This window comes from Papio anubis, chromosome 9 (genome assembly GCF_008728515.1).
Source record: "Papio anubis isolate 15944 chromosome 9, Panubis1.0, whole genome shotgun sequence".
Taxonomy (NCBI): Eukaryota; Metazoa; Chordata; class Mammalia; order Primates; family Cercopithecidae; genus Papio; species Papio anubis.
Genome location: NC_044984.1, coordinates 119,221,728 through 119,249,159, shown reverse-complemented (window position 1 = coordinate 119,249,159; position 27,432 = coordinate 119,221,728). Strand labels below are relative to the sequence as shown.

At 51.4% G+C, this 27,432-nt stretch overlaps 1 protein-coding gene across 6 annotated transcripts in view; it reads left to right on the top strand.

Moving 5' to 3' along the window:
* Positions 1 to 27,432, top strand: part of SCARB1 (scavenger receptor class B member 1) — an 88,127-nt gene that overhangs the window by 36,832 nt on the left and 23,863 nt on the right. For 5 of the 6 annotated variants that reach the window (XM_009182030.3, XM_003907359.3, XM_017946341.2 and 2 more), the window contains 6 exons: positions 12,243 to 12,400; positions 15,207 to 15,348; positions 15,915 to 16,118; positions 18,360 to 18,455; positions 20,029 to 20,144; positions 22,374 to 22,540. In XM_009182030.3, coding sequence (XP_009180294.1) covers positions 12,243 to 12,400; positions 15,207 to 15,348; positions 15,915 to 16,118; positions 18,360 to 18,455; positions 20,029 to 20,144; positions 22,374 to 22,540 — 883 coding nt within the window. Of the gene's footprint in view, positions 1 to 4,916; positions 4,989 to 12,242; positions 12,401 to 15,206; positions 15,349 to 15,914; positions 16,119 to 18,359; positions 18,456 to 20,028; positions 20,145 to 22,373; positions 22,541 to 27,432 lie in introns of those variants that run through there. The other variant, XM_031650919.1, reaches the window with a different exon arrangement.

The following is a 27,432-nucleotide window of genomic DNA, read 5'->3' as shown; positions in this document are numbered from 1 at the left end:
CTCCTATTCTGCTCCACCCTTCTTCATGTGTGGCTTCTATTCTTAAGGGGGGGTCTCACGATTCAAAATGGCTGCTCTAGCTCCCTCCATTGTGACTGAATTCCAGGCAGCAGGAAGGGGGACTTACCAACAAATACATAGGAATTTCAGATATAGATAATGTCAGGGAGATAAAAGAGGGTGGTGAATACAATGTGATGGGGGAAGGGCTGCTTTAGGACGAATGGTCTTTTCGTCCATTTTGTTCACTATTGAAGTGCCCAGGCCTAGAGCAGAGCCTGCCATACAGTGAGGGCTCAAAAGAGACGGTTGAGGAATTGAAGAGTGCTCAGGGAAGGTCTCACTGAGAAGGTGACTTTAGACTTGAGAAGTGAGGGGCTCACTTTTGTGGGCATCAGGGGAAGGATTGGCCCTGGAGGAGCGAAGAGTCAGTGCAAAGGTCCTGTAGCAGAAACTTGCCTGGTGGCTCAGGTGCACAGCAAGGCCAGTGTGGCTGGAGCAGAGTGAGCGAGGCAGATAGGAACAGGGGAGGAGACTGGAGTGACTACAGGGAGCTGGGTTGTGCAAGACCTCATCGGTCACTGTCAGGAATTTAGATTCTCTTCTGAGATAAATAGGAAGGCATAGGGGAGGTTTGAGCAGAAGAATGACATACTCTGACTTTAATCTTAAAAGGATAACTCGGATTCTGTGGGAAGAATGGGGCGGGGGGCAAGAGCAGAAGCAGGACAACAGTGAGGAGACTACGGCACCTGTCCGCACAAGCCAGGATGGTGCTGGAGAGAAGTGGATGGATTTGAGGCATGCTTTAAAGCGAGAGCAGCCCAGCCTTGCTGCTGGATGGGTGCTAGGTGGGAGGGAAATGGAGGACTCAGGAATGACTCAACCTCTTTGCTTAAGCGACTCACACGCGTGGGTTTCTTGTAAAAACCCTTTATTTTACTCTTCTTACCTTAGTCCTTTAAAAATCAAAAGAAGTTGGAACGTGAGCCAAGGGTGTGGTGTTCCCAAGTCCCAGATTGGATTAGCCTGTGTCGTCATCATTCCTGCATTTATAGGCCCCACGGGGCTGGGGATGCCAGGGGCCCTGGGATTCAGGGTGTAGTCAGTGACTGACTGGCTGGTCCAGAGTGGGCAGGGCCTGGCCTTGCCCCAGAACTAGACTTCGTCTCGGCAAATTGGCTTCTTGGCTCATTTGGTCAGAGGTGTCTTTCTTGGAAGCCTGTTTTCTCTTCTCACAGGAGGAATTAGGCCTGCAATTCAGTGGCCAGGTCAAGTTAATGATTCATTTATGAAGCTCCCGTGCAAGGAGCCCAGCGGGGATGGCCTAGGAGAGAAGTGTGAGGGCACAGGCCTAGACGTGGATATGGAGCCTGGGGCTCTGTCTGTCCCTGCTCCTGTGACCTTGGTCAGGCATTTGGCTTTGGAGCCTCAGTGTCTGCTTCTGTGAGATGAGTCATTGAGGATTTAAGAGGTGAAGTAGGTGGAAGTGTTTTGCTACCTGAACAGTGCTGGACAGATTGTCCATACAATTCTGCTCCCCTGGTGTCTCAGGGCAGGGGCTCCTCAGGGCAGGGGCCCCATCGTGTTCATCCTTGTGTCTTTAAATTCCTAGCATAGCATCTAGCCTGGGCGGGTGATTGTGCAGGGGATGAACTGCAATCCCAATGAGGTCAGAGCAGGCTCACTGTAGGCCAAGGTCATTCCAGCGGGCTTCATGGAGGAGGCGGCACCTGGGCGAGTGGGGTTTTAGGTTTGGAGGTCAGGGGCCTCTCCAGGTACAGGGGAAAGTGCTGTGGGTGGTGGGAAGAGAGAGCTAAAAATTAATGTCTATGAAATCTTCATCTCATCCATCACACATTTACCGAGCTGTTGCCTCGGCCTAAACAGGAGGTACTCTCTGTATTTAAAAAAAGATAATCCCTTCTTAAATTTAAAACACACAAAGGAGGACTAGCATTACCACCTGGTAGACATTTCCATGTTGATTATATGGTTTCTGGTCTCACTTTTGCTCATTCACTCAGAAAATATTTACAGAGCTCCTGCAAGGTGCCAAGCACTGTCCCAGGCCCTGAGGACACATCACCAAACAAAGCAGCTGAGGATCTTGCCCTTGTGGGTTTATGGCCTGGCAGGGGAGACAGATGGACGATAAACCTGATAAGCTAGTTGTACCACGCGCTTGATGGCCACACTCAGCATGGAAACAACACAGCGGGTCGGGAGATCAGGAGTTTTAGGGGCAGGTCGGATGAGCCTTCTGAGAAGGGGGCATGTGAATAGAGATTCAAAGGTGTAAGGGATTTGACCACGTGGTTAGGAGGGAGCAGCAGGTGCAGAGGCCCTGGGGCAGAAGCATGGCTGCTTAGACAGGACAGCAAGGAGGCAGTGGGGCTGAGCTGAGTAGCAGACAGTGGCTGGATGTGGGGCCAGAGAGAACACAGGGGCCAGATCAGGCAGAGGGACTTGTACGCCAATGTTCAGACGGTGGCTCGTATGTTATTTTCAAGAAATAACATGTTCACAATGACAGTTAAAGCTTCCCACATCCCCAGCCCCCGGCCCTCTCCTGAGATTGTTTGCAGGTTCCATTTCCCTGAATGGTTTTCTACATTTCCACGTGGGTTTGTCTTCAGAAAAAATATCGAGTATTATTTCACGTGTTTGGAAAATTCACATCAAGAGGCCAATGTCAATTGTTTCTTTCTTTAGCCTTTTCTTCACTCGATTTTTTTTTTTCTTTTAAAATAAAAATTGAGGCCAGGTGCAGTGGCTGATGCCTGTAATCCCAGGACTTTGGGAGGCTGAAGCGAGTGGATCGCTTGAGCTCAGGAGTTCAAGACCAGCCTGGGCAACATAGTGAGACCTTGTCTCTACTAAAAACAAAAAAATAAAGAATAGAAAAAAATAGCCGGATGTGGTGGTGCGTGCCTTGTAGTCTCAGCTACTCAGGAGGCTGAGGTGAGAGGATCGCTTGATCTGGGGAGATCGGGAGGTCAAGGCTCTCCAGCCTGGACAACTGAGCGAGACTCTGTCTCAAATTAAATAAATAATAAAAATTATATATATTTAAGGCATCCAACATGCTGTTTTGCTATATATATACACATAGTGAAATGATTACTACAGTTAAGCAGATTAACATATGTATCTCCTCATATAGTTACCTCTTTTTGTTGTTTTTTCTTTTTTGAGACAGAGTCTTGCTCTGTCACCCAGGCTGGAGTGCAGTGGGGTGATCACGGCTCACTGTAGCCTTGAACTCTCAGGCTCAAGTGATCCTCCCACTTCAGCCTCCTGAGTAGCTGGGACCACAGGTGCGTGCCACTGTGCCTGGCTAGTTTTTGAATTATTATTTTTTTCTTCTTTTTGTTGAGATGGAGTCTTGCTCAGTCGCCCAGGCTGGAGTGCAGTGGTGCGATCTCGGCTCACTGCAAGCCCCGCCTCCCGGGTTCACGCCATTCTCCTGCCTCAGCCTCCCAAGTAGCTGGGACTACAGGTGCCTGCCACTACACCTGGCTATTTTTTTTTGTATTTTTAGTAGAGACGGGGTTTCACCGTGTTAGCCAGGATGGTCTCGATTTCCTGACCTCGTGATCTGCCTGTCTTAAAGTGCTGGGATTACAGGCGTGAGCCACCGCGCCTGGCCGTTTTTGTATTTTTTATAGAGACGGGCTGCCTATGTTGCCCAGGTGGTTCTCAAACTCCTGACCTCAAGCCATCCTCCCACCTCGGCCTCCCAAAGTGCTGGGATTACAGGCATGAGGCCCGGCCACCTCTTTGTTTTTAGTGGTGAGAGCACCTGAAATCTACTTCCAGTATACAGTACAGTATTAATTACAGTCCTCGTGCTGTGCATCCAACCTCCAGACCACCCGTCCCATGTGACTGCAGCTTTGTGCCCTGTGACCTGCATCTCCCCACCTTCCCCAGCCTCCGCGCTGGAAGCACCATTCAACTCTCTGTGTGTTCAATGCCTTCAGGTTCCTAATCTCTAAAAGACAAATCTAAAAGTATTTGTCCTGCAGTATTTGTCTTTCTGTCAAGATTCTGCCGTTGAGGTATCTCCAAGTTGATGACATTTACTCACCGTGCAGCCACCGTGTGTGCAGAAGCCCAGCTTATCTTTGACTGAGAACCTGGCTGGGCTCCCTGTAGTTTTTCAAGGCAGGATCTCGCTCTGTCACCCAGGCTGGAGTGCAATGGTGTGATCTCGGCTCACTGCAACCTCCGCCTCCTGGGCTCAAGCAATTCTCCCACCTCAGCCTCCCGAGTAGCTGGGACTACAGTTGCATGTCACTGTGCTTGGGTAATTTTTGTAGTTTTAGTAGAGACGGGGTTTCACCATGTTGGCCAGGCTGGTCTGGAACTCCTGACCTCAAGTGATCCACCCGCCTCGGCCTCCCAAGGCCTGAGATCACAGGCGTGAGCCATGTGCCTGGCCCTCTGTTCTTTTTTTGAGGTCTGACAATTCTTCTGGCGCTCTCTTGCACACATATGAGAATCTTTCTAGGGCAGAGTTTTCAAACTGTCAGATGTGATCAGATTGTGGGTTGTGAAATAAGTGGAGTGGGTAGGGATCAGCTTTTTTTTTTTTTTTTTTTTTTTTTGAGACGGAATCTTGCTCTGTCTCTGTAGGCTGGAGTGCAGTGGCGCAATTTTGGCTAGCTGCAACCTCCGCCTCCTGGGTTCAAGCAATTCTCCTGCCTCAGCCGCCCAAGTAGCTGGGACTACAGGCACATGCCACCATGCCCAGCTAATTTTTTATATTTTTAGTAGAGACAGGGTTTCACTGTGTTAGCCAGGATGGTCTCGATCTCCTGACCTCACAATTCGCCCTCCCCGGCCTCCCAAAGTGCTGGGATTACAGGCATGAGCCACCGCGCCTGGCCTGGGATCAGCATTTTGAAAACAGAATGGAATAAGATAGAATATCAGAGGGGTGAATAATGGAGCCGCAACTCAAGTTGCATCATGCTGGGAAGGTGAGTGTTCCTTCGTGAAGCTTCTGGTGGGTGTGCAGGTCATGGGCCTAGCGTGGCAGGAGCTGGGAAGCTGGTGCTCTGCGCTATGTCTGAACAGGGAACCCACAGACTATGGGACTTTGCTCACACCTGACCCAGTTAGAAACTGTCCGCAACTCCCTGGTGGCCAGACCCCCACTGTGCACAGTTGTCCTGTTTCCAAACAGTTTTGCCTGTAGTTGTTTTCTTGGATGTCCTAATTTTTTCTCATCTACTGGGAAATGATATCTCATTTTAATTTGGAGTTAATCTTTCTTTTTGAAGTTGTGATTAAGATCCAGCTAACATAAAATTCACCAAAACCATTTACAGATGTACAGTTCAGTGACATTTAGTGCATTTGCAAGGTTGCGCAGCCATGACCACGACCTAATTCCAAAGCATTCTCATACCGTGCACCCATTAAGCAGTCACCCGCCATTCCTTTCTCCCCTAGCCCCTGGCAACCACCAATCTGCTGTCTCTGGATTTGCCTATTCTGGGTATTTCACTAAGTGTGGTCAGACACTATGCGTGGCCTTTCGACTGGCTTCTTTCACTCTGTGTCATGTTTTTGAGGTTTGTCCATGTGGTGGCATGTGTCAGTGTCGCATTCCTTTCTTTCTGTTTTTTGAGATGGAATCTCGGTCTGTTACCCAGGCTGTAGTGCAGTGGCGCGGGTGTGGCTCTCCGCCAGCCTCTGTCCTCCCAGGTTCAAGTGATTCTCCTGCCTCAGCCTCCAGGTGGCTGGGATTATGAATGGCTGCCGCTTATTTAATTTTTTTTTTTTTTTTTTTTTAGTAGAGGTGGGGTTTCACCATGTTGGCCAGGCTGGTCTTGAACTCCTGACCTCAGGTCATCCACCTGCCTCAGCCTCCCAAAGTGCTGGGATTACAGGTGTGAGCCACCACGCCCGGCCACATTCCTTTCTCTAAAATTATATTTTTGGCTCTTTAAATACATTTCTTTTTTACACAATAGTAAACAACCAACGCATGCAGTCCTTTTCGAATGAGTCAGATGCCGCGTCTGGACAGATCAGCCTGCGTTCAGCCACTCATCTGTCGACAGACACTTGGGTCGTTTTCGCCCATTGCGAGCAGTGCTGCTGTGCACATTCTTGTACGTGTTGTTTGAACACCCATTTTCAGTTCTTTTTGGGTCTGTTCTGGGGAGTGGAGTTGCAGGGTCATACGGTAACTTTGTGTTTGACTGTTTGAAGAACAGCGAGACTGGTGTCCACAGTGGCTGTTCCACATTACACTTCCACCGGCAATGCACAAAGGTTTCAGTTCCCACACCCTTGCCAACACTTGTTATTTTCCATGAAAAAAAATTCTAGCCATCCTAGGGTGAGAAGTGGTGGCCCATTGTGATTTTGATTTGCATTTCCCTGATGATGTCAAGCACCTTTTCATGAGCTTGTTGGCCATTTGTGTATTTTCTTCGGAGAAAGGTCTTTTCAAGTCCTTTGACCATTTGCAGTTAACCTTTTATTTTTTTTAATTTCACATTATAGTTTCAAAAGGGTTTTAGTGAAGTGTAGCATACGTATAGAAAAGCCCACATATAAAGGGAACAACACCATACATTTTTCAGTAAACACAGTCATGGGTAACCAGCAACCAGATCAGGAAACAGAATTTTCACCCCCTTATCCCCCATCCTCCCAGGTGACCCCGTTCTGGCTTCTATTGATATGTCAGTCTTGCCTGTTCTAGAACGTCACATAAATGGGATTATATGTGTATGCACATATCTGCCTTTTGATCAACATGATTGCATTATATTTTAAAGGTAGTAATAGTATTCATTTATTTATTTATTTTTACTTAAAATATACTGGAGGTTGTTCCATAGTGGTAAATACAGCATGTCATGGGTGTTCTTGTTGCTGTTGTTTTTTTTTTCAGACAGGGTCTTGCTTTGTGACCCAGACTGGAGTGCAGGGGGCATGATCACAGCTCACTGTAGCCTTGAACTCCTGGGCTCAAGCGATCCTCCCAGCTCAGTCTCCTGAGTAGCTGGGACCACAGGTGCACGCCACCATGCCTGGCTAATATTTTTTGTATTTTTAGTGGAGACAGGGTTTCACCATGTTGCCCAGGTTGGTCTTGAACTCCTGGCCTCAAGAAATTCTCCTGGCTTTGCCTCCCAAAGTCCTCGGATTACAGGCATGAGCCACTATGACTGGCCTAATTTGATGGGTTGTATTGGATATATATACTTCACCTATATGTCAACCAAAATCAAGATAGCTGGGCCAGTTCATATCAGTCCTCCATCCTGGTCCGCGGCAGCCACTGGTCTGGCTTCTCTCTCTAGAGTTTTCCCTTTCCCTGATGTCGCGGAAATGGTGTTGTGTAGTATGATTCTTATGATTCTTCTTTTCTTTTTTTTACTTGGGGTAGTGCTTCTGAAGCTCACCCGTTGTTGTGGCGTTTATCCATGGTCGGTTCTTTTTGATTGCCAAGTAGCATTCCATTGTGTGGATGTGTGTGGCAATTCATTTATCTGTTGATGAATATTTGAGTTTCCATCGATCAAATATGGACATATCATTCCATGTTTGTTTTTGGTGAACATTCAGGCAAGTCACGCTCTTAAAGCCTTGCCAGCCTTTGCACAGGCTGTGTCTTCTGCCAGGCACTCCTCCACTGTCTTCTTTTCCTAGCAAAGCCCAGCTCATTTTAAAATTCCCAGCTCAGATGTCCCCTCCTCCAGGCAGCCTTCCTGGGCTCAAAGGGTCTATTTCGCCAGATGGGAGGGAGTGGTGTCCAACAAAGGCTCATCTTGGCATTCTGTCCCAACTTTGTGTTCCAGGGCCATGGTCTTTGACCTTGGGGGTGGTGGGGACAGAATCACAGAATCAGCCATGTTAGGCAAAAGGCCACAGTGTCCCCACCACTGTTATCTAATCAGCTGCCTGGTCTAGTGTGGTGGAAAAAAGTCATCCTGCTGATCAAAAGCAGGGCAGAGTCCATCCCTTAACCCAGGTAGAGGTGGGGCAGAGAAGGGAGGGTCACTTAGTGACTGCAGGGCTGACCCTCCGGTGCCCGGGGTCTTCAGACCTTGTTCTAAGCACTTTACCTCCATGGACTCGTTCAAACCTCACAGCAGCCCACAAGGCGACACTCTCCTTATGCCCGTTGTATGGTTGAGGAAACTGAGGCTGGGAGAAGGTCAGCGACCCTCCCCTGGTCACCCAGTTGGACGGGGCTGCGCTGGGTCTCTGAAGATTCCCTTTGGGTAATGTTGAATGAATGGACTGAAACCCAGGGCCCGAAAGCCTCTCCTGTTGGAGACAGAGAGAGAGAGAGAGAGAGAGAGAGAGAGAGAAACATGGACACGCGGCCGGATCCCAGGAATTCGTGGTTTAGCCCTGATTCATCTTCAGAACCAGGCCGAGCAGGCCAGGGGAGGAGGAAAGCATGGTGAGATTCCAAAGGAGAAAGGCATCTCCAGCCCAGCAGACTCTGCTGAGAAACCGGGTGGGAGAGGAAGGCCGCAAAGGGAAATTGAGGCTGTGTGTGTGATGGAGTCTTGCTCTGTCGCCCAGGCTGGACTGCAGTGGTGTGATCACAGATCACTGCAAGCTCTGCTTCCTGGGCTCAAGTCATCCTCCCACCTCAGCCTCCCAAGCAGCTGGGACTATAGGCACCTGCCATCATGGATGACTGATTTTTGTGTTTTTTGTAGAGATGGGGTCTCCATGCTCAGGCTGGTCTTGAACTCCTGGGCTCAAGTGATCTGCCTGCCTTGGCCCCTCGAAGTGCTGGGATTACAGGTGTGAGCCACCGCACTGGGCCTTGTTTTGCTTTTTTAAAAAAGCAGTTTTATTAAGGTGTGATTGATATAAAACAATGGCACATGTTTAATGTATGCAGTTTGATGGGCTGGTGTGTGCACACCGGGAAACCCGCCCCTGAGATGCAGGTGCTGAACACACCTGTCACCGCTACGGTTCCCTCCTGCCCCCCACTGTTTTCTGTGGCGAGAACATACAGTTCGCGCTCTACTCCCTGAACACATTTTCCAGGGTTCTGGGTTTTGATGCTGTGTTTTCTATGGAGGGAGCACCAGCAGCTGGATGTGTCCCCCAGGCTGGAGAAGGGGCCTGGCCTGTGGTGAGCAGGGTCCCCAGGGCTGCAGGGTCTGTCCCAGACAGAGGGACCTGCAGTGCACGGGCTTGGAGGCTGGGTGAAGGCCAGGACTGAAGGAAGGGCTGGGTGATCGGGGCCTGAGAGTTGGGAGGGGCTGGAGCTGGTGCCTGTGAGCTGTGGTCGCATGGGGTGGTGGGAGCTGCCATGGGGTGGGGAGGGTGTTACTGAGGGGGCAGGACTGCTCTTTGACCCAGCTCACATACCACTTCCTCCAGGAAGACCTCCTGGACTCCTCAGTGCCCTCCAACTATTGGTTGTATCTCTCTCCAGCCTTAGTTGTGCCTCAGTTTCCTAATCTGTAACATGGGAGTAATAATAGTGGAGGTGGCTGCCTCACAGAGTCATGGTGCTGTTAAGAGGATGAGAACACAGTGAACAGCATCACCAGGCGCGTGGCGTACCCCGGAAATGCTTGCTTCTGTTACCTCTTTAATATTGAGTTTATGCGCCTTCGTTTGCACCTATGGGGTGCTCAGGTCATAAGATGCTCCTTCTGGTGCTCACAGCTGGGTAGGAAGACGCGTTTATCAATAAACAGTTATGGCACTTGAAGGCAAGTCTCTGATCTCCTGGTTTTTCCAAGAGAACTCTGAAATCCAGGTATTACATTACATCTTCCAGCTTCTTGACAATGAATTCAGCTTCTTCATTTACACGCCACGTAGGTCAAACTAGACACAGTGTCACCAGCTCCATCATACAGATGAGAAACTTGAGGTTCACAGGGGCTGACTTGCCCAAGTGGCCCCATGGAGTGCGACCCAGGGTCTGGCTGCCTCCAAATCTGCTCCTTCCAGGGGACGTGGGGCTGGCTCTACTGGCCAGCTCAGCTGTCTGCCTCCTATAAAGACTCTGCGTATTGCTTCTGGCTGTCTGGGGACAATGGGGGCGGCTGTCCTTGTCTTAGAAGACCATGTTCAAAAGAGGGTGGAAGGTGATGCAGCCGCCTGGCTGCCTGGCTTTGCAACATCAGCTCTAATCTGATGGGCTGGGTCACTCCTCCTGGGCTCTGACATGGTGTGGGCACTGAGGGGCCCGAGATCCTGGCTGGGTTGAGGGTGGGGGTCAGGTGGACTGAGGGGGACCTCCCTGTGACACTGGGGCAGCGAATTATAGATCTAGAGGAGCAAAGCTGGGAGAGGAGTCCAAACGGACCCCAGGCATGTTTCCTATAGTCCCTTTAAGAAAATCATGTTTTTGCAAAGTTTTTAAATCAGGAGATTTCGTATATATTTCTGTATTTCTGGTTTTCATGGAAAACTTCTGTGTTCTCATCTTCCTCTGACTCCTCCCTGAATGGCTCACTCAGCCGCACAGGCAGGCTCTCTCCCAGCATCTCCCTACCACAGGGCATTTGCACAGGCTGTGGCTGCTGTGGAATGCCCCCCAACCCCCACCTTCTAGACTCGTGAGCTCCCTTCCTCACTACCTTCTGTTGGGTGTAGGTTGTGTTTGCGTGTGTTCCCCTTCCTTCCTTCCTTCCTTCCTTCCTTCCTTCCTTCCTTCCTTCCTTCCTTCCTTCCTTCCTTCCTTCCTTTTCCTCCTCCTCCTCCTCCTTCTCCTTCTCCTCCTCCTCTCCTCCTCCTCCTCCTCCTCTTCTTCTCCTCCTCCTCCTCCTCCTCCTTCTTCTCCTTTTCCTTCTCCTTCTCCTTTTTTGAGACAGGGTATTTCTTGGACACCCAGGCTGGAGTACAGTCCTGCCATCACAGCTCACTGCAACCTCGACCTCCTTGGCTCAAGTGACCCTCCCACCTCAGCCTCCCAAGTAGCTGGGACTACAGGTGTGCAGCACCACGCCCAGCTAATTTTTAAACAATTATTTTTTATAGGCTGGGCAAGGTGGCTCATGCCTTTAATCCCAGCACTTTGAGAAGCCGAGGCAGGCGGATCACTTGAGGTCAGGAGACCATCCTGGCTAACGTGGTGAAACCTCACCTCTATTGAAAAAAAAAAAAAATTAGCCAGGTGTGGTGGTGGGAACTTGTAAACCCAGCTACTTGGGAGGCCAAGGGAGGAGAATTGCTTGAACCTGGGAGGTGAAGGTTGCAGTGAGCCGAGATTGTACCACTGCACTCCAACCTGGGCAACAGAGTGAGACTCCCTCTCAAAAAATAAAATAAAATAAAAACAAATAAAAATACAAAAATTAGCCAGGCATGGTGGTGGGGACCTGTAGTCCCAGCTACCCAGGAGGCTGAGGCAGGAGAATCACTTGAACCCAGAGGCGGAGGTTGCAGTGAGCCAAGATCATGCCACTGCACTCCAGCCTTAGCAACAGAGTGAGACTCCATCTCAAAAAAAAAAGAAATAAAAATAAATAAATAAATAAAATTATTCTTTATAGAGATAGGGTCTTGCTATGTTGCCCAGGCTGGTCTCAAACTCCTGGACTCCAGAGATCCTCCTACCTCGACCTTCCAAAGTTCTGGGATTACAGGCATGAGCCACGGCACCTGGCCTACATTTCACTTACGTGATGACTCTGTCTCAAATCCCGACGTCTCCCCAGTCCCTGCTGTGTTTTCTCTGTGCTCTGTCACGTAGCATGCGTTTTACCTGAGTTGTTTGGTGCCTCCCTTTCCCCTGCTACAGAGCTGGGCTTTTGGTCTGTCCTGGTCGCTCTCCCATCCCCAGCTCTTAGAACCTGCCTGGCACGTGGTAGTGCTCAGTGCGTGCTTGTTGAATGAATGAATGATTCACCTGGCCACATGGAGCCCATGTTCCTGCAGCGGACTATCCCTGCCCTGAGCCCATCCGCTACCCTCAGCTCCGGCACCCCCTTTAGATGGTGCATAGGCCCCTGTTTACCACAGTCCCTTGACTGGTGTCAAATATTGCTGTCACGACGTATTTTAAGAAGCATTATGACAGCATGGATAGGTTGCCTGTTTAATTCCATAAGCTCCAGGTGCGACAGCCTCATGTGCGAAGGCCTTTCCCACACCTCCTACCCCGAGCCACCGCAGAGGAGCCCCTTCCCTGGCCGGGCTCAGGCAGCTGTTCTGGAGCCTCGTGGTGGGGCGTGGGGCCCTCGTCACTCTCCTCATAGGCATGCTTGTCCCTTCCCCTGCAGAACGTGCGCATCGACCCCAGCAGCCTGTCCTTTAACATGTGGAAGGAGATCCCAATCCCCTTCTATCTCTCCGTCTACTTCTTTGACGTCATGAACCCCAGCGAGATCCTGAAGGGCGAGAAGCCGCAGGTGCAGGAGCGCGGGCCCTACGTGTACAGGTGAGGCTGTGTCCAGGTGAGGGTGGAGGGGCCGGCTGAGGCTGGGCAGGGGAGGGGTCTCAGAGTGGACGGGATGGGGAGGGTGCTGACTGAGCCCCAGAGATTTTTCCGGAAGCAGGCAAGGCATACTCGGGGGAAGTGCTAGTCCCAGAGAAGTTTTTGTTTTCGTTTTTTTTTTTTTTTTTTTGTAGAGATGGGATCTTGCTATGTTGCCTAGGCTGGTTTTAAGTCCTGGGCTCAAGTGATCCTCTGCCTCAGCCTCTCAAAGTGCTGGGATTACAGGTGTGAGTCACCAGACCTTACCTAGAGAGGTTCTTTATGGAGCAGGGAGGGACCAATGGTGCGGGTCTGGCTGGAGGGTGCATATGTGAGAGACAGAGACGCACACATAGACACATACATACATACACATACATATACACACATACATACATGCATACACATACACACACATACACACATACATACATACACATACATATACACACATACATACGTACATACACACACACGTGCACACACATACATATACACACATACATACGTACATACACACACACACACGTGCACACACACACACGCACAACCAGGAGCACACCTACCCCCCGCACCCTGTCTGGACCAGAGGACCGGGTAAGTCAGCACGGGAAGGGGTCGGCTGTTTGTGGAACATGCTGGCCCAGGGACCACAGAGTGGTGCCTTTGCTTTCTGCTTGCCCTATCCCTGGCTGTGGCCTAGGGGAAGTGACTTAACCCTCTGAACCTCAGCTTGCCCGTCTGCAGGCTGGAGAGACACAAGAGCCCCTTCATGGGGTCATCGGGACACTCAGGATGCACGTGGAGCTCTGAGACGGCTGGGGGATGTGTCTGTTACAACGCCCTTACCTCTTGGAGTCTTCACAGCACCTCCCCTCCTCCACACCCCCGCTTCCCAGTTCACAGGCGGAGGAGTAGGGGCTCCGAGAGGAGAGCTGACTTGCTCCCGGCGCACGGTGTTCCAGGGATGGGGTGGGCAGAGGGTGTTCCCGCTGTTGGAGACCCACAGTTTGGTTCTAGGAAAGCCAAGATGAAAACCTAGCAAATGTGCGTGAGGTTTGGGAGTAGGAAACATGAGTCAGCTCCTGCATTCCGTTCACTCATTCACTCATTTGCTCTTTCATTTAACAAATGTTTATTGAGCACCTACTAGGTGTTGGCTGCCATTCTAAGCACAGGGGACCCAGCAGCGGACAGAATGGGTAAAAATGCCAAAGCTCTCTATACTCCTTCATTCTGTGAGCACTGATTGAGCACCTTCTGTGTGCTGGGGGTGCAGGCAGACCAAGGCCCTGCCTCACCAAGCTGACATTCTGATGGGGAGAGAGTAAAGAAGTGGACAAATAAGGGGAAATCAGGCATCCATCAGTGTTGTGCAGACAAAACAGTGTGAAGCCGGAGTGCAGGAGGGAGGGCGGCCGTGGGACTCGGTCTGACTGGAGCACCTCTGCAAAGGGACACTCACTGGACCCGCATGGTGGGAAGAAGCCCCGGGGAGAGAGAGTCCCAGCCAGAGCATGTCCAGAGGTCTGAAGGCTGGAAACAGAGCCTGTGCGGCTGGGGTTACGAGGGAGGGAGACAGTGGAGAGACGAGGCCTGAGCCTTGCTGAGGTCCTCAGAGGTCTCGTTAGGAGCCTGATTTTAACCTGCATGCAAAGTGGGGTTGTGGTCCAGAGCGTGGCACGATCTGATTTCCACTTTTTTTTTTTTTTTTTGAGATGGAGTCTCTCTCACCCAGGTTGGAGTGCAGTGGCGCGGTCTCGGCTCACTGCAACCTCCGCCCCCCAGGTTCAAGTGATTCTCCTGCCTTAGCCTCCCGAGTAACTGGGATTACAGGCATCTGCCACCATGCCCAGCTAATTTTTGTACTTTTTTTTTTTTGAGACGGAGTCTTGCTCTGTCGCCCAGGCTGGAGTGCAGTGGCCCGATCTCAGCTCACTGCAAGCTCCGCCTCCCGGGTTTACACCATTCTCCTGCCTCAGCCTCCCGAGTAGCTGGGACTACAGGCGCCCGCCACTTCGCCCGGCTAGTTTTTTGTATTTTTTAGTAGAGACGGGGTTTCACTGTGTTAGCCAGGATGGTCTTGATCTCCTGACCGTCTCAGCCTCCCAAAGTGCTGGGATTACAGGCTTGAGCCACTGCGCCCCGCCATTTTTGTATTTTTAGTAGAGACAGGGTTTCACCATGTTGGCCAGGCTGGTCTTGAACTCCTGACATCAGGTGATCCGCCCACCTCGGCCTCCCAAAGTGCTGGGATTTTAGGCATGAGCCACCACTCCTGACCTGATTTCCATTTTTCAAAGATTCTTCTGGATGGTGGAGAATGGCTTGGAGAGATGAGAGATCATAATGACAGCAGCGGCAACAGTCACGACAGTCAATGTTTACCTCATGCTTTCTCTGCACCCGGCGGCTGTGTTGATTGCTTTCCGGGTATCTGATTGCTTTACTGTGGGGATTGTTTAATCCCCACAGCTGCCCCATGAAGTAGGGCTTGTGATTACTTCCCTCTGTATGTGGAGAGGCAATGGCCGTGTTGGGTGAGGGAGAGCAGAACGAGGCCGGCTGGGTGGCAACACCATGTCCTGCAGTGGGCAGGCGCAGGGAGGGACAGATTTGGCCGAGGGGCCGAGCTCAGCTTTGGCTGTGGGGCTGGAGGTGTGCACAGACATCCAGGGCCCCTGCTTCCCAGGCAGGCACTGCAGGCGAGTACAAGGGAAACATCCCACATAGCAGGGCGAGGCGTCTGACCCACCGGCTTCCCCCACAGGGAGTTCAGGCACAAGACCAACATCACCTTCAACAACAATGACACCGTGTCCTTCCTCGAGTACCGCACCTTCCAGTTCGAGCCCTCCAAGTCCCAAGGCTCGGAGAGTGACTACATCGTCATGCCCAACATCCTGGTCTTGGTGAGGCTGCCCTGTGGCCCCCGCCACCTCGCACCCTGGCCTCGTCCCCTGTCTCTCCTCCCGCCTGCCCCTTGTGCAGAGAGCAGTCCCTGAGGTGGTCGGAGCGTGAGGACTCACGCCTGGTGGGTGGCTCTCAGCCCTGTGCTATCTCCACCACCCTCTGTGGGTTCTCAGTTTCCCAGGTGGGTCCACCTGTCTTGGTTTGGAAGTCCTGGCCAAAGTATTTTTTTTTCCTTTTCAATTTACATTTCTGAGATCTCCAAAAGGGGCTGTCTTGTTGGGGGCTCAGCCACAGGCCCACCTCTGGGACTGGGGCTGGAGTTCACTCAGCCTGAGTCCAGTGGGGTGCAAGGGGGAGAAGGGGTCCTTGGGAGCACATGTGGCCTTGGCACTGGAGGAGCAGAGGGTGGTTCTGGTGTCTCGGACGCCCCACGTGGCCACTCCAGGGGCCTCCTGCACCCCAGCATTTTGTTTCATGGGCTCTTTGCCGTGAGGCCCAGCTGGGGCCGAGGGAGGATGGGCCAGCCACCTCCAGCCTCTGACACTAGTGTCCCTTCGCCTTGCAGGGTGCGGCGGTGATGATGGAGAATAAGCCCATGACCCTGAAGCTCATCATGACCTTGGCATTCACCACCCTCGGCGAACGTGCCTTCATGAACCGCACTGTGGGGGAGATCATGTGGGGCTACCAGGACCCCCTTGTGAACCTCATCAACAAGTACTTTCCAGGCATGTTCCCCTTCAAGGACAAGTTCGGATTATTTGCTGAGGTACGTGTGGCCTGGTGAGAAGCCAAAGATTCAGGCCTGTGTCCTGTCTTCCCCTCACACAGCCTGGACACTGGTCACCAGCTTACTTTGTAGCTGGCTGGGGGTCTAGCAGCTGTGGGTTGTAAGTGGCCGAGAACCTGACTCAAACCGGCTTAAGTGAAATGGGGAATGTTGGGGCTCATGGAACTGAAAATGCTAGGATTGGATTCAGGTACAGCTTGATCCAGGTTCAAATGATGTGATTGGGCCTTAGCTTAGCAAATTGGAGGCTTTGCCGGAAGAAGGGGGCATGGCTGCTTGGGAGTAAGATCACAAGCTGACTCTTAATCTTGACTCCTGGCAACCTGGTAGGGTCACTGATTGGGCTTTGGAGCCAACATCTCGTCCGTGGAGGGTCTGACCCTGACCTTGGCTCCCTCACTGCAGGTTTCAATGAGTTCTTGGGACTGCTCCAGCCTCAGCCATCTCTCTGGTCTCTGTTGATCAGAGTAGAGTGCTGGGGGGGATATTGTGGTGCTACATGTGATAGATAGTATGTTTTTGTCAAGGGTGACGGGCTCCTGTTGTGTGGGTAAATTAGCAAGTTTGGGCTAAGTGGCATGATTCTGTAAAAGCATCTTGTAAATCCTGAAGTGCTTTGCAAATGAAAGTTATTACAAAGTCCCTAGTTTAGTATAATCTACGTTTGACCACATATAATGAAAACCTCACAAGAACAGTCTAGTGGTAGGCTATTCAGTGTTGGTGTGGTGGCTTCATGGTCTTAAGTGATCTGGAAGCCTTCTACTCCTCTGCTCTGCCATCCTTGGCATGTGGTTTTCATCCTCAAGATAACCTCATCGTCCAACTTGGCTGCTAGAGTGTCAGCGATCACATCACATTCCAGGTAGCACAGCGGGAAGGAAGAATTGGTGGGGCTTTGGGGAGCAGATGGAGGAATCGGGGGTAAAACAGCATGTCCCAGTTGCCTCCCTCTTAGGGAGGAAGAAAACCAACGTCCACTTCCTTTCTATTGGCCAGAACTGAGTCACGTGGCCACACCTAGCTCCAGGGGAAGCTGGAAAGGTAGCCTTTTAGCTGGGTGTGCTGATACTCTGAGTATGGTTTAGGTTTTGTTATGAAGGAGTAAGGAGAGAGTGGGCTTTGGGTAGTAACTCGCAGTTTCTGATGCTCTCTGTCCATTATCATGATCATTTAGGGATCCTGTTGAGTGATGATTTATTAATAATAACAATAATAATGGAAATAAAGACCAGCATTTTGAGCTCTTACTGTGCCTGGGGCACCGTACCTGGCCCTTTTTGCACATGAGCCCCTTTAATTCTCCCCTATGTAGTGGCTCTGGTTATTCTTGGCTCCACATGAGCAGGTGACAGACACACATGGGAGGCTGGGCCAGGGACTTGTGCTGGGTCCTGCCCTGGAGGTCTGTGATGGGTGCAGCCACTTGGCTGGACAACCTTGGAGCTCCTCAGTGTGCTTCACCCTGCAAAGCACTTCCAGATATTTCCTTTAGTCACTCAGACCATTTTGTGCTTTGCATGTCTTTGGGATTAGAAACCAGCTTCTGGGAAATGCTCTCGAAGCACCAAAGCCTGGGCCCCCATCAAGAAATGTTCCACAAACCGTGACGGTCAGGACAGGCCAGGTTGTGCTGCTGTGATAGGCAGTCCCAGAATCTCCATGACTTAGAGCAACCAGGACTTACTCCTTTGCTTGCACTCCACGTCCAGTGTGGGTGACTGGGGCACCCTCGCTTGTGGTAGTCACTTGGGGACCCAGGCCAAGGGAGGCTGCCTTGACACACACCTCCTTGGCTGCTATAGCGGTGGCAGAGGGCCTGGTGAAAGGCGTGTGCACAGTCCTTAAAGCGTCCCCCCAAGTGACATGCCACTTCTGCTTTTTCATTGCTCAGGGAGCTGACCTGGCCCCGTTTTATTTTATGCTGGAGTAGGGTATGGTGGGGGTGATCTGCCATTCACCTGGGAGGAAAGCTAGGCTCTCCTGGAGTTAGGAAGGGAAGGTGGAACACTACAGCCATAGAACCTGGGACCGTTCCTCCTAGAAAGCTCCCAAGCCTCCTCTCAGTCCCCAGACACTGGGCATGTGGCAGTGAACCAGATGCCGGGAGCCCTTTCCTTCTGGTGGAGGGGGAGGAGGGCTCAGCCCAGAATGTTCAGACCAGGCGAGCTCAATGGTAGGCCCGAGCCTTAACGATGCTGTTCCCTGCTGTGTCTGCAGCTCAACAACTCCGACTCTGGGCTCTTCACGGTGTTCACGGGGGTCCAGAACATCAGCAGGATCCACCTCGTGGACAAGTGGAACGGGCTGAGCAAGGTGAGGGGTGAGAGGCGAGGGCCCCTGGAGAGGGGAGGGTGGGCCAGGCTGTGGCTGCTCGGGAATGGCAGGGACCACAGGGCTTCTTCTTCCTTTGTCATGAAGAGGGTGCTGGGAGGATGAACACTCTCAAAGTTGGAGAAGGGATTTTACCTCTGGTTAAATCTTGACCAGCCAGAGGGGCAGGCGGGGTTAGTGACTTCTTACTGAGCACCTGGTGTCTGCTGGGAATGGAGTGCTTTCTTCTTTTCGGTTCTTTACTTACAAAAATGTTTTGAAAGCCGGGCGCCATGGCTCATGCCTGTAATCCCAGCACTTTGGGAGGCCAAGGCGGGCGGATCACCTGAGGTCAGGAGTTCGAGACCAGCCTGACCAACATGACAAACCCTGTCTCTACTAAAATACAAAAAATTAGCCGGGCTTGGTGGTGCATGACTGTAATCTCAGCTGCTACTCATGAGCTGAGGCAGGAGAATCGCTCGAAGCCGGGAGGTGAAGGTTGCAGTGAGCCGAGATTGTGCCATTGCACTTCAGCCTCGGTGAGAAGAGTGAAACTAAGTCTCCAAAAAAAAAAAAAAAGAAAAGAAAGGAGATTCACATTTCAAAATAATACGAGAGAGAGACAAGTGCCCTCAGTATCACCTCCCATCCCTACCCCTCGCCCCAGAGGAAACCCACAGTTACCAGTTTGGGATATATTCTTCCTGTTTTTACCCATGTGCACGTCTGTATGTACACAGAGAAATATGGAATTGTTTCTTCTTTAAACATCAAGAAATCATACTACGTGCATTGTTTTGCAACTTGCTTTTTTCACCTTCGTGACCTTTTCTCAATATGTGTGAAAATGATTGTGCGATTTCCCACTACCTGCTCCCCGTGGTAGTTACTGCAAAGACCCTGAGGGCTGGGGACAAATCGTACCCCAACCAGTGCCCAGAGTGGCCAGAATCACCATCTGCAACCAGCAGTAGCCATTCATGATAGATGGAGTTCACCTTCATTGTGGCTTGTATATTCCAATATACTGTACATGTGCACGTGATTTGAAACCTCCTCATCCTGCGGAAGATTGGAAAGTGAGCAGTTGGACTTGTCGAGTCTGGGTCTCGCTCCCCAGAGGCAGTTAACCTGATGGGTTCTGTTTCGGGGTTGCCCGGTGGTGGCCACCATTATGATTTTAAGTAGTTTGCCTGTGTGCCGATTGTTTTTTTTTAGGAGGGGCCTGTTGACTTCCGCTCTGAGGGCTGAGCACAGCCGCGCCCCACCTCTCACCCCACCTGCTCACTGCACTTCTTTCCAGATTGAGGCTGGAGATGTGGGTGATAGGCCTATTTTGCAGATGAAAGAATTGAGTCCCCAGCAAAGTGACACATTCAGAGGTGTGGGAGTGGGAAGCTGTGGGAGGCATTCTGTCTGTCTGTCTACACAGCCTGCCAGCTTCCCACCGTGCCGGTATTGCGAATTGAGTGGCTGTGTGTGCACCAGGGTGGGTTAGGTGTGCGGCACCTGAGAGGCCTTATTAAGGGGCCTTGGCCCCACTGAGGGGTCTGGTCTGGATGCTTCCCCCCAGGTTGACTTCTGGCATTCCGATCAGTGCAACATGATCAATGGAACTGCTGGGCAAATGTGGCCGCCCTTCATGACTCCTGAGTCCTCGCTGGAGTTCTACAGCCCTGAGGCCTGCCGGTAATCACTGGGACGCGGGGCCTCCTGGGTTTCCTGGGCAGCTCATGGGCAAATTCTGTGGTGCTGGCTGTGCACTTGGAAAGCATTTGACTCATCGTGAATTTGACTCAGTAGCCCTTGGTACCAGCTTGAATTCTCTTTGGCCACACCGCCAAGAGCCAAACTCCAGCTGCCAGTGCCTCTGCACGGCCCAAAGACAGGCTGCTGCTGGTGGTTTGGAGCCAGGTGGTGCTGGGCTGGGAGGAGGGGGCAGGACATGTCAAGGTCACAGGGGGCCATGAAATGGAGGCGAGAGGTGGGCTCCCCCTGGCGTCTGGCTGGTGGCCCCCGTGACCATCTGGGTGCTGAGACATAGCTGGCTCTGCTTGGCCCCTTCAGGCTCAGCTCTGTGTCCCGTGGTCCCTGTTGTGAGGTAAGAGTAGACAGTGGGTGGCTCCTGCAGCCCTTTTCTGGAGGCCTTGCTATGTCTTGTTCCATTCTGGTCACTCTGGAAAAGTCCTGTACTTGGGAATTCACTCATGTGGATCTTGACTTATCTGCCCTCCCAGCAAACCCTGTGTGCCAGGTGCCTGGCAGTGAGAGGGTGGGCCAAGTCTCTGTTCCCCAGGAGGTTGTGTCCCATCAGGGCAACTCAGGCAAATGCACAAACACTAGAGTGTCAGAGAGTGACAGTGCTTTTGCTCTGTGTGGCCACTTTTTACTGTTTTAAGTTATTATTTATTTATTTTATTTTTTAGAGATGAGGGTCTCGCTGTGTTGCCCAGGCTAGTCTTGAACTCCTGGCCTCAAGGGATCCTCCTGCTTCAGCCTCCCAAAGTGCTGGGATTGCAGGTGTGAGCCACCGGACCCAACTGACTTTTTAAAAGCTGAATTTTAAACTTAAAGAAAAGTTGCATGAGAAATACAAGTGGCCCCCATGTCCCCTTCACCCAGGTTCACTAGCTGTGTCAAGCCCCCCGTCCCCTCCTCTCGCTGAGTGTCGTTTTCCTGAACCATCTGAGAGTAGGTTGGAGGCTGTGTGCCCCCTTACATCCAAATACTTAGTGGGTGTTTTCCAGAAATGAGGACATTTTCTTACATAACCACAATGCTGTTATTGAAATGAGGAAATTTGACATTGACATAATACTATTATCTAAGCTGGCACTTTCCTATAAATCAAAATATGCAAGGCACACATGCAATTTAAAATTTTTTAGTGGCTACATTAATACAAGTAACAAGAAATTGGTGAAATTATTTTTAATAATGTATTTTATTTGACCTCATACATCAAAAATAGGATAATTTCAAGTGTTATTGATGAGTTTTTTTTTTTTTTTGCTAGCAAGTGTTAGAAATCTGGAATGTGTTCTACACTTGCATCCCAATTTGGACTCGCCCCATGTCAAGGGTGGGATGGACAGCCACGTGTGCTGAGTGGCTGCCGTGGACAGAGTGGGTGGCACAGTGCATGTTCTAGTTCAGAAGTGCTTTTGAGAAAGTGCAAGAGCATAAACGGGTGGAGGATGGATGGAGTGGGTGTGGGGGACGGTGCTGCCACCCGAGGAAGTGACAGCTGAACTGAGATCTGACTGAAGGGCTGAAGTCTGGTGGATGAAGATGCGAGAGGAGACTGGTCTTAGGCAGAGGGAGCAGCGATGCAAAGGGCCTGGGGCAGGAGTGAGTGTGCTTAGGAACTGCAGGGAGGCCCTGGGCACAGGAAGGTGAGGCAGGGCTGAGTAGAGCAGCTGCGGGGGCTAGATAAGGACAATGAATCCTAACGGTAGGTTAGACTAGAAAGGGCCACAGATTTTCAGCAGGGGCATGATAGATTCTGTTCTTTTTTTTTGATTTCATAACTTTCAAAAACAATTTTTGTTTTTTAGAGACTGGGTCTCACCATGTTCCCCAGGCTGGTCTCGAACTCCTGGGCTCAGGTGATCCTCCCACCTTGGCCTCCCAAAGTGCTGGGATTACAGGTGTGAGCCATAATGCCTGGTCTCTGTTCTTTTGTAAAACTCCTTCTGGCTGTGGCTAATACATTGGTGTGGGTAGGGAGGCAGAGTCGGAGCAGAGAGGCCCGTTAGGAGGTCGCTGCAGCTACCTGGGTGAGAGATGGGGGCGGTTTGGACCTGGGAGGTGGTAGCGCCCGTGGGGAGAAGTGACTGGATCTTGGCAGCCTTCGGCAGGGCCTGGCTCTGGCTGCCGGGTTTGAGTGTCCCCTCTCACCGTGTCTGTCCCCTGCAGGTCCATGAAGCTAATGTACAAGGAGCCAGGGGTGTTTGAAGGCATCCCCACCTATCGCTTCGTGGCTCCCAAAACCCTGTTTGCCAATGGGTCCATCTACCCACCCAACGAAGGCTTCTGCCCCTGCCTGGAGTCTGGAATTCAGAACGTCAGCACCTGCAGGTTCAGTACGTGCTGTCCCCTGTGCTGGGATGGCGGGAGGGCGCGAGGGTGGGGCCAGCTGAGGGTTTATCTGCCCCGTGCTGTCTGCTGAATCTCTGGCCTCTGTACTCTTGATAATCCCATTAGGCTGAAGATAACGAGGCCGCAGGAAGATGATTTGAAAAGGAAGAAATGCCAGGTCTATTAGTTGCTACCACAATAAATTGCCATGAACTTCATGGCTTAGAACAACACGCACTGGTTATCTTGCAGTTCTGTAGTTCAGAAGTCCGCGTGGGTCTCACTGCACTCAGATCAAGGAGGCTGTGTTCCTTCTGGAGGCTCTCGGAGAATCTGCATCAGCCTTTTCTGGCTTCTAGAGGCCTCTCTGTGTGTCTTGGCTCCTGGGCCCTTCTTCCACCTTTGAGGCCAGCAACACAGCATCCTTCTGATCCACTGTGTCCTCACATCTCTTCCTCTGCTCCCTCTTCTGCCCCTCTTCCAGTTCTAAGACCACATCATGCTCTCCTGGATACCCCAGGACAATCTCCCCATCTTGTATATTTATTTATTTATTTTTGAGACAGACTCTCACTCTGTCACCCAGGTTGGATGCAGTGGTGCCATTTCAGTTCACTGCAACCTCCTCCTCCCAGGCTCAAGTGATCCTCCCACCTCAGCCTCCCGAGTATCTGGGACCACAGGTGTGCGCCACCATACCTGGCTACTTTTTTGTATTTTTGGTAGAGATGGGGATTCACCATGTTGTCCAGGCTGGTTTTGAACTCCTGACCTCAAGTGATCCGCCTGCCTCGGCCTCCCAAGGTGCTGGGATTGCAGGTGTGAGCCACTGCTCCTGGCCTATTTTTATTTTTTGAGACAAGGTATCACTCTGTAGCCTAGAGCTGGAGTACGGTGGTGCAATTATAGCTCACTGCAGCCTCGGCCTCATGGGCTCAAGCGATCCTCCTGCCTCAGCCTCCTGAGTAACTGGGATCGCAGGTGTGGGCCACGATACCTAGCTCATTTTATTTTTGTAAACTCTTTGTAGTGATGTTGTCTCACCATGCTGCCCAGGCTGGTTTCAAACACCTGGCCTCAAGTGATCCACCTGCCTCTGCCTGTTAAAGCAGTGGGATTACAGGTATGAGCCACTGTGTCTGGCCCAATTTCTGAACCTTCAAGGCAGCTGCTGAGCAGGCCCAGTGCCCCTTTGCCCTGTGACCTGGCATAGCCATGGGTTCTGGGGCTTAGGGCATGGACGTGTCTAGGGGGCTGTTCCTCTGCCCTCCCACACCGTGATTTGGAACTTGAGAGTGAGGCTTGGTGGGAAGGACCCTTCACCCATTCTGAGATGAAAAGAGGCTGGTGAGGGTCTGTGTGTTACATAACATCCTCTTGTTCTGCGGTGTGGGCGGCTAGGCAGATGTGATGATTGCTGCTAGAGTTGTGTCCCCTGACATTGTTGGTGTGTCTCAATTATGTGCCAGTCCCTGAGGCACCCCCGCCTCAAGTTGCTCAATTTGGACCCTCGGGTGTCAGTTTGATTCCCTGTTCTCACCCGGCTCTTCCAGTGTGTCAACAAGCCCAGATGGCTTGACCTCCAGGTTGAGTCCTCACTCCTTCCTCTCTCTTGCCACCCACTCCAACCCCCCGCCTCATTGTCCAGCCCACGGACACGTCCTTCCTGGTGATCCAGTCCTTTCAGCAGCCCATCCCTCAACGCAGCATTGCCGCTGTACCATCCATCCCCTAGACCATCCAGTGCGGTCACTGCTGGCCTCTTGCGGCTGTTTAAATTGAAATTGATTTAAACAAAATCAAATTAAAAGGCAGTTCCTTGGTTGCAGTGGCCGGAAGTTAAATGCTCATATGCTATGTGTGTCTAGCAGCTAGTGTCTTGGATAGCACACATAGAGAACATTTCCATCATCATAGGAAGTTCTGTAGCACTCCCGACAGCAGCCAAGGGATCTTTTAACAATGCCGGCCGGGTATGGTGGCTCACATCCGTAATCACAACCCTGTGAGAGGCCAAGGTGGGAGGATCACTTCAGGCCAAGAGTTCAAGACCAGCCTGGGCAATACAGCAAGACCTCTTTCTAGAAAAAAAAAAAAAAATTAAGCATAGTGGTGCACGCCTGTAGTCCTAGCTACGTGGAAGGCTGGGGTGGAAGGATGGCCTAAGCCCAGAGGTCGAGGCTGCAGTGAGCTGTGATCACCCCACTGCATTCCAGCCTGGGCAACAGAGCAAGACCCATCTCAAAAAATATGGAGATTGCCACTGTACTCTCAAAATGTCTGGCAGCTCTGTCTGTATTCAGAGTGAAGTCCAAACTCCTACCATGGCCCTGGGCCCTGCAGGATCCAGCCCCTACCGGCCTCTCTGACTTCATTTCTCCTGACACGTCCCCTGTTCATTATTCTCCAGCCCTGATGGCTTCACCCTTTTTCTAAAATATACCAAGGTCAGTGCTGCCTCAGGGCCTTTGCGTGGGCTGCTTCCCCTGCTTGGAGAGCTCTTTATCTGGACTTCTGAGTGGATCCTCCCTCACCTTCTTTTGGTCTGCATGCAAATGCCACCTCCTCCAGGAGGCCTCCTCTGATTTCCTGTTCTAAAGTTGCCCCCTCTCCTGCCTGCTGCTCCCTATGGCTTCCTCTTGTCTTCTTGGTGCTCATTGCTCCCTGAAATCATGGACTGTGGATTTTATCTTCTTACTCATTGCCCTTTCCATTCACTGTCATCCCTGTAGTCAGGGCCCCAAGCTCCTCTTCTTGGTTTTATTCTTAGCTTCTAGAACTGTGCCCCGCATGTAATGGATACTCATACAGTATTTGAATATAGGGATGGTGAGTGTGTTCTGTACTTAGGAAATCGAGGCCTGAGGCTGGATGCGACCAAGGTCACAGGGTTGGTAGGACTGGAAGCGGCCCTCTATTTGACTGTGTCTTGCCTTCTGGGAGCCTTTTTGGTTGAAGCCCCGTCCTCCAGCTGGAGACAGCGACTCGAAAGGACTGGTCTGCAGCGGGGGTCAGGAGGAGGGACTGTAAACAGATTGGATGCTTTCCCCCATTTCAGGCAGAATGGAGCAACCTGTGAGCAAACGGTTTGGAGCTGGGGCCTGGGTCGCCCGCTGCTGTCTGCTGGTCCTGTCTGGCCCACCTGGGCAATGGCCTCTGCTTCATTCTTTGCTGGTATCAGTGGGGATTTCTGCTAGTAAGGTTGAGTATGTTACACACCCAGTAGGTGTGCTACAGCAACTGTCGCAGTGGCAGATGCTGGACTCCACTTGATTTAGGCCAAAAGGGCACTTCTTGGTTTGCGTAATGAAAAATTCCAGGGCAGATCCCTGTATTAGGCACAAATCCAGAACTTAGATGTTGCCTGGAAGCTGCCTCTGCCAAGTCCCAGCTCAGTTTTCTGCCGGACTGGCTTTGCTGCCAAGCAGGCTCTCCCTCCTGGCTGCCTGTGGAGGCTCCAGGCTCACCTCTGCCCAGCTCCGAGTCCTGCAGAAAGGGGCCACCTATGTTTCCTTCGCTCCAGCAGAAGTTCCAGGGTTTGCTCTAATTGGTCTGCCTGGCACCCATGCCCAGCTGTAAACCAATCACGGTAGCTGAGGTGGACTATGCTGATTGGCCAGGCATGTGTCACGTGATCAGCTGGCTCCTGGGTGAGCTGGCCCCACTCGAAGCACAAGGCTGAAAGTAGGTAAGGTGTAGTAAGTAGGGGTGTAGGTACCAGGAGAAGGGAGATAAATGACATGCCCATCCCCTCCAAGGGCTTGGGACGAGGTGTGCCCTGCCTTCTCTTAGCACATCTGCCAAAAGAATTTCAAAAGCACAAGGGAATTTTACAATACTTACTTCAATAAAGTTTTTTCTTTTCTTTATTTACGTGTTTGAGATAGGGTTTCACTCTGTTGCCCAGGCTCAAGTGCAGTAGTGCAATCACAGCTCACAGCAGCCTTGACCTCCTGGGCACAAATGATTCTCTGACCTCAGCCTCCCAGGTAGCTGGGAGCACAGGTACACACCACCACACCTGGCTAATTTATTTTATCTTATTTTAAAATTTTTTTGTAGAGATGGTGTTGTGCCGTCTTGCCTGGGCTTAGTTTTTGCTTCTAAATAAAATATACATAGATACAAATAAGTTCCCAGATGACTCATGCAGTTTTGGGGGTTTTTTGCTTTGTTTTTTTTTGAGACAGGGTATCACTGTCACCCAGGCTGGAGTGCAGTGGTGCCATCACAGCTCACAGCAGCCTGACTTCCATCACTCAAATGATCCTCTTACCTCAGCCTCCCGAGTAGCTGGGACTACAGGTGGTTGCTACCATGCCCAGCTGATTTTTAAATTTTCCTTAGAGATGGGGTCTCACCATATTGCCCAGGCTAGTCTTGAAGTCCTGGGCTGAGGCGATCCTCCCGCCCAAAGTGCTGGGATTACAGGCATGAACTGCTGCGCCTGGCTGACGTGTGCGGTTTGAAACTTCACAAAGTGAATGCACCATTTCTTGGCCAGCACCCTGACCGAGAAACAGACATGACAGGCCCTGGATGCCCTCGCGGTCCTCCCACCGCCCTGGCATCCAGCCCCAGAGCTCAGCTGGTTTGCATCTTCATGTGAATAGCCCATAAACCTGGATTCCTTTCCCTCCTTTTCTGGCCTGTGCACCCCTTAGCACCCTGGTGCGATTTGTCTGTGACGTGAGTGGTTGCAGCTCCTCGTCTTCATTGCTGCGTGGTGTTCCATCGTGGGCATTCGTGGGTGCGCACGTGTCATTTGGTCACCTATGTCTGTGTTTCTGTGGCATGTTATCTAAAGAGTAAAGGTACCCATGGCTTTGCCTTTCTGGGCCTTGAAATCTGTTGGACTCAGACAACTCCCTCATCTCAAACCTCCCTGTTGCGTGAG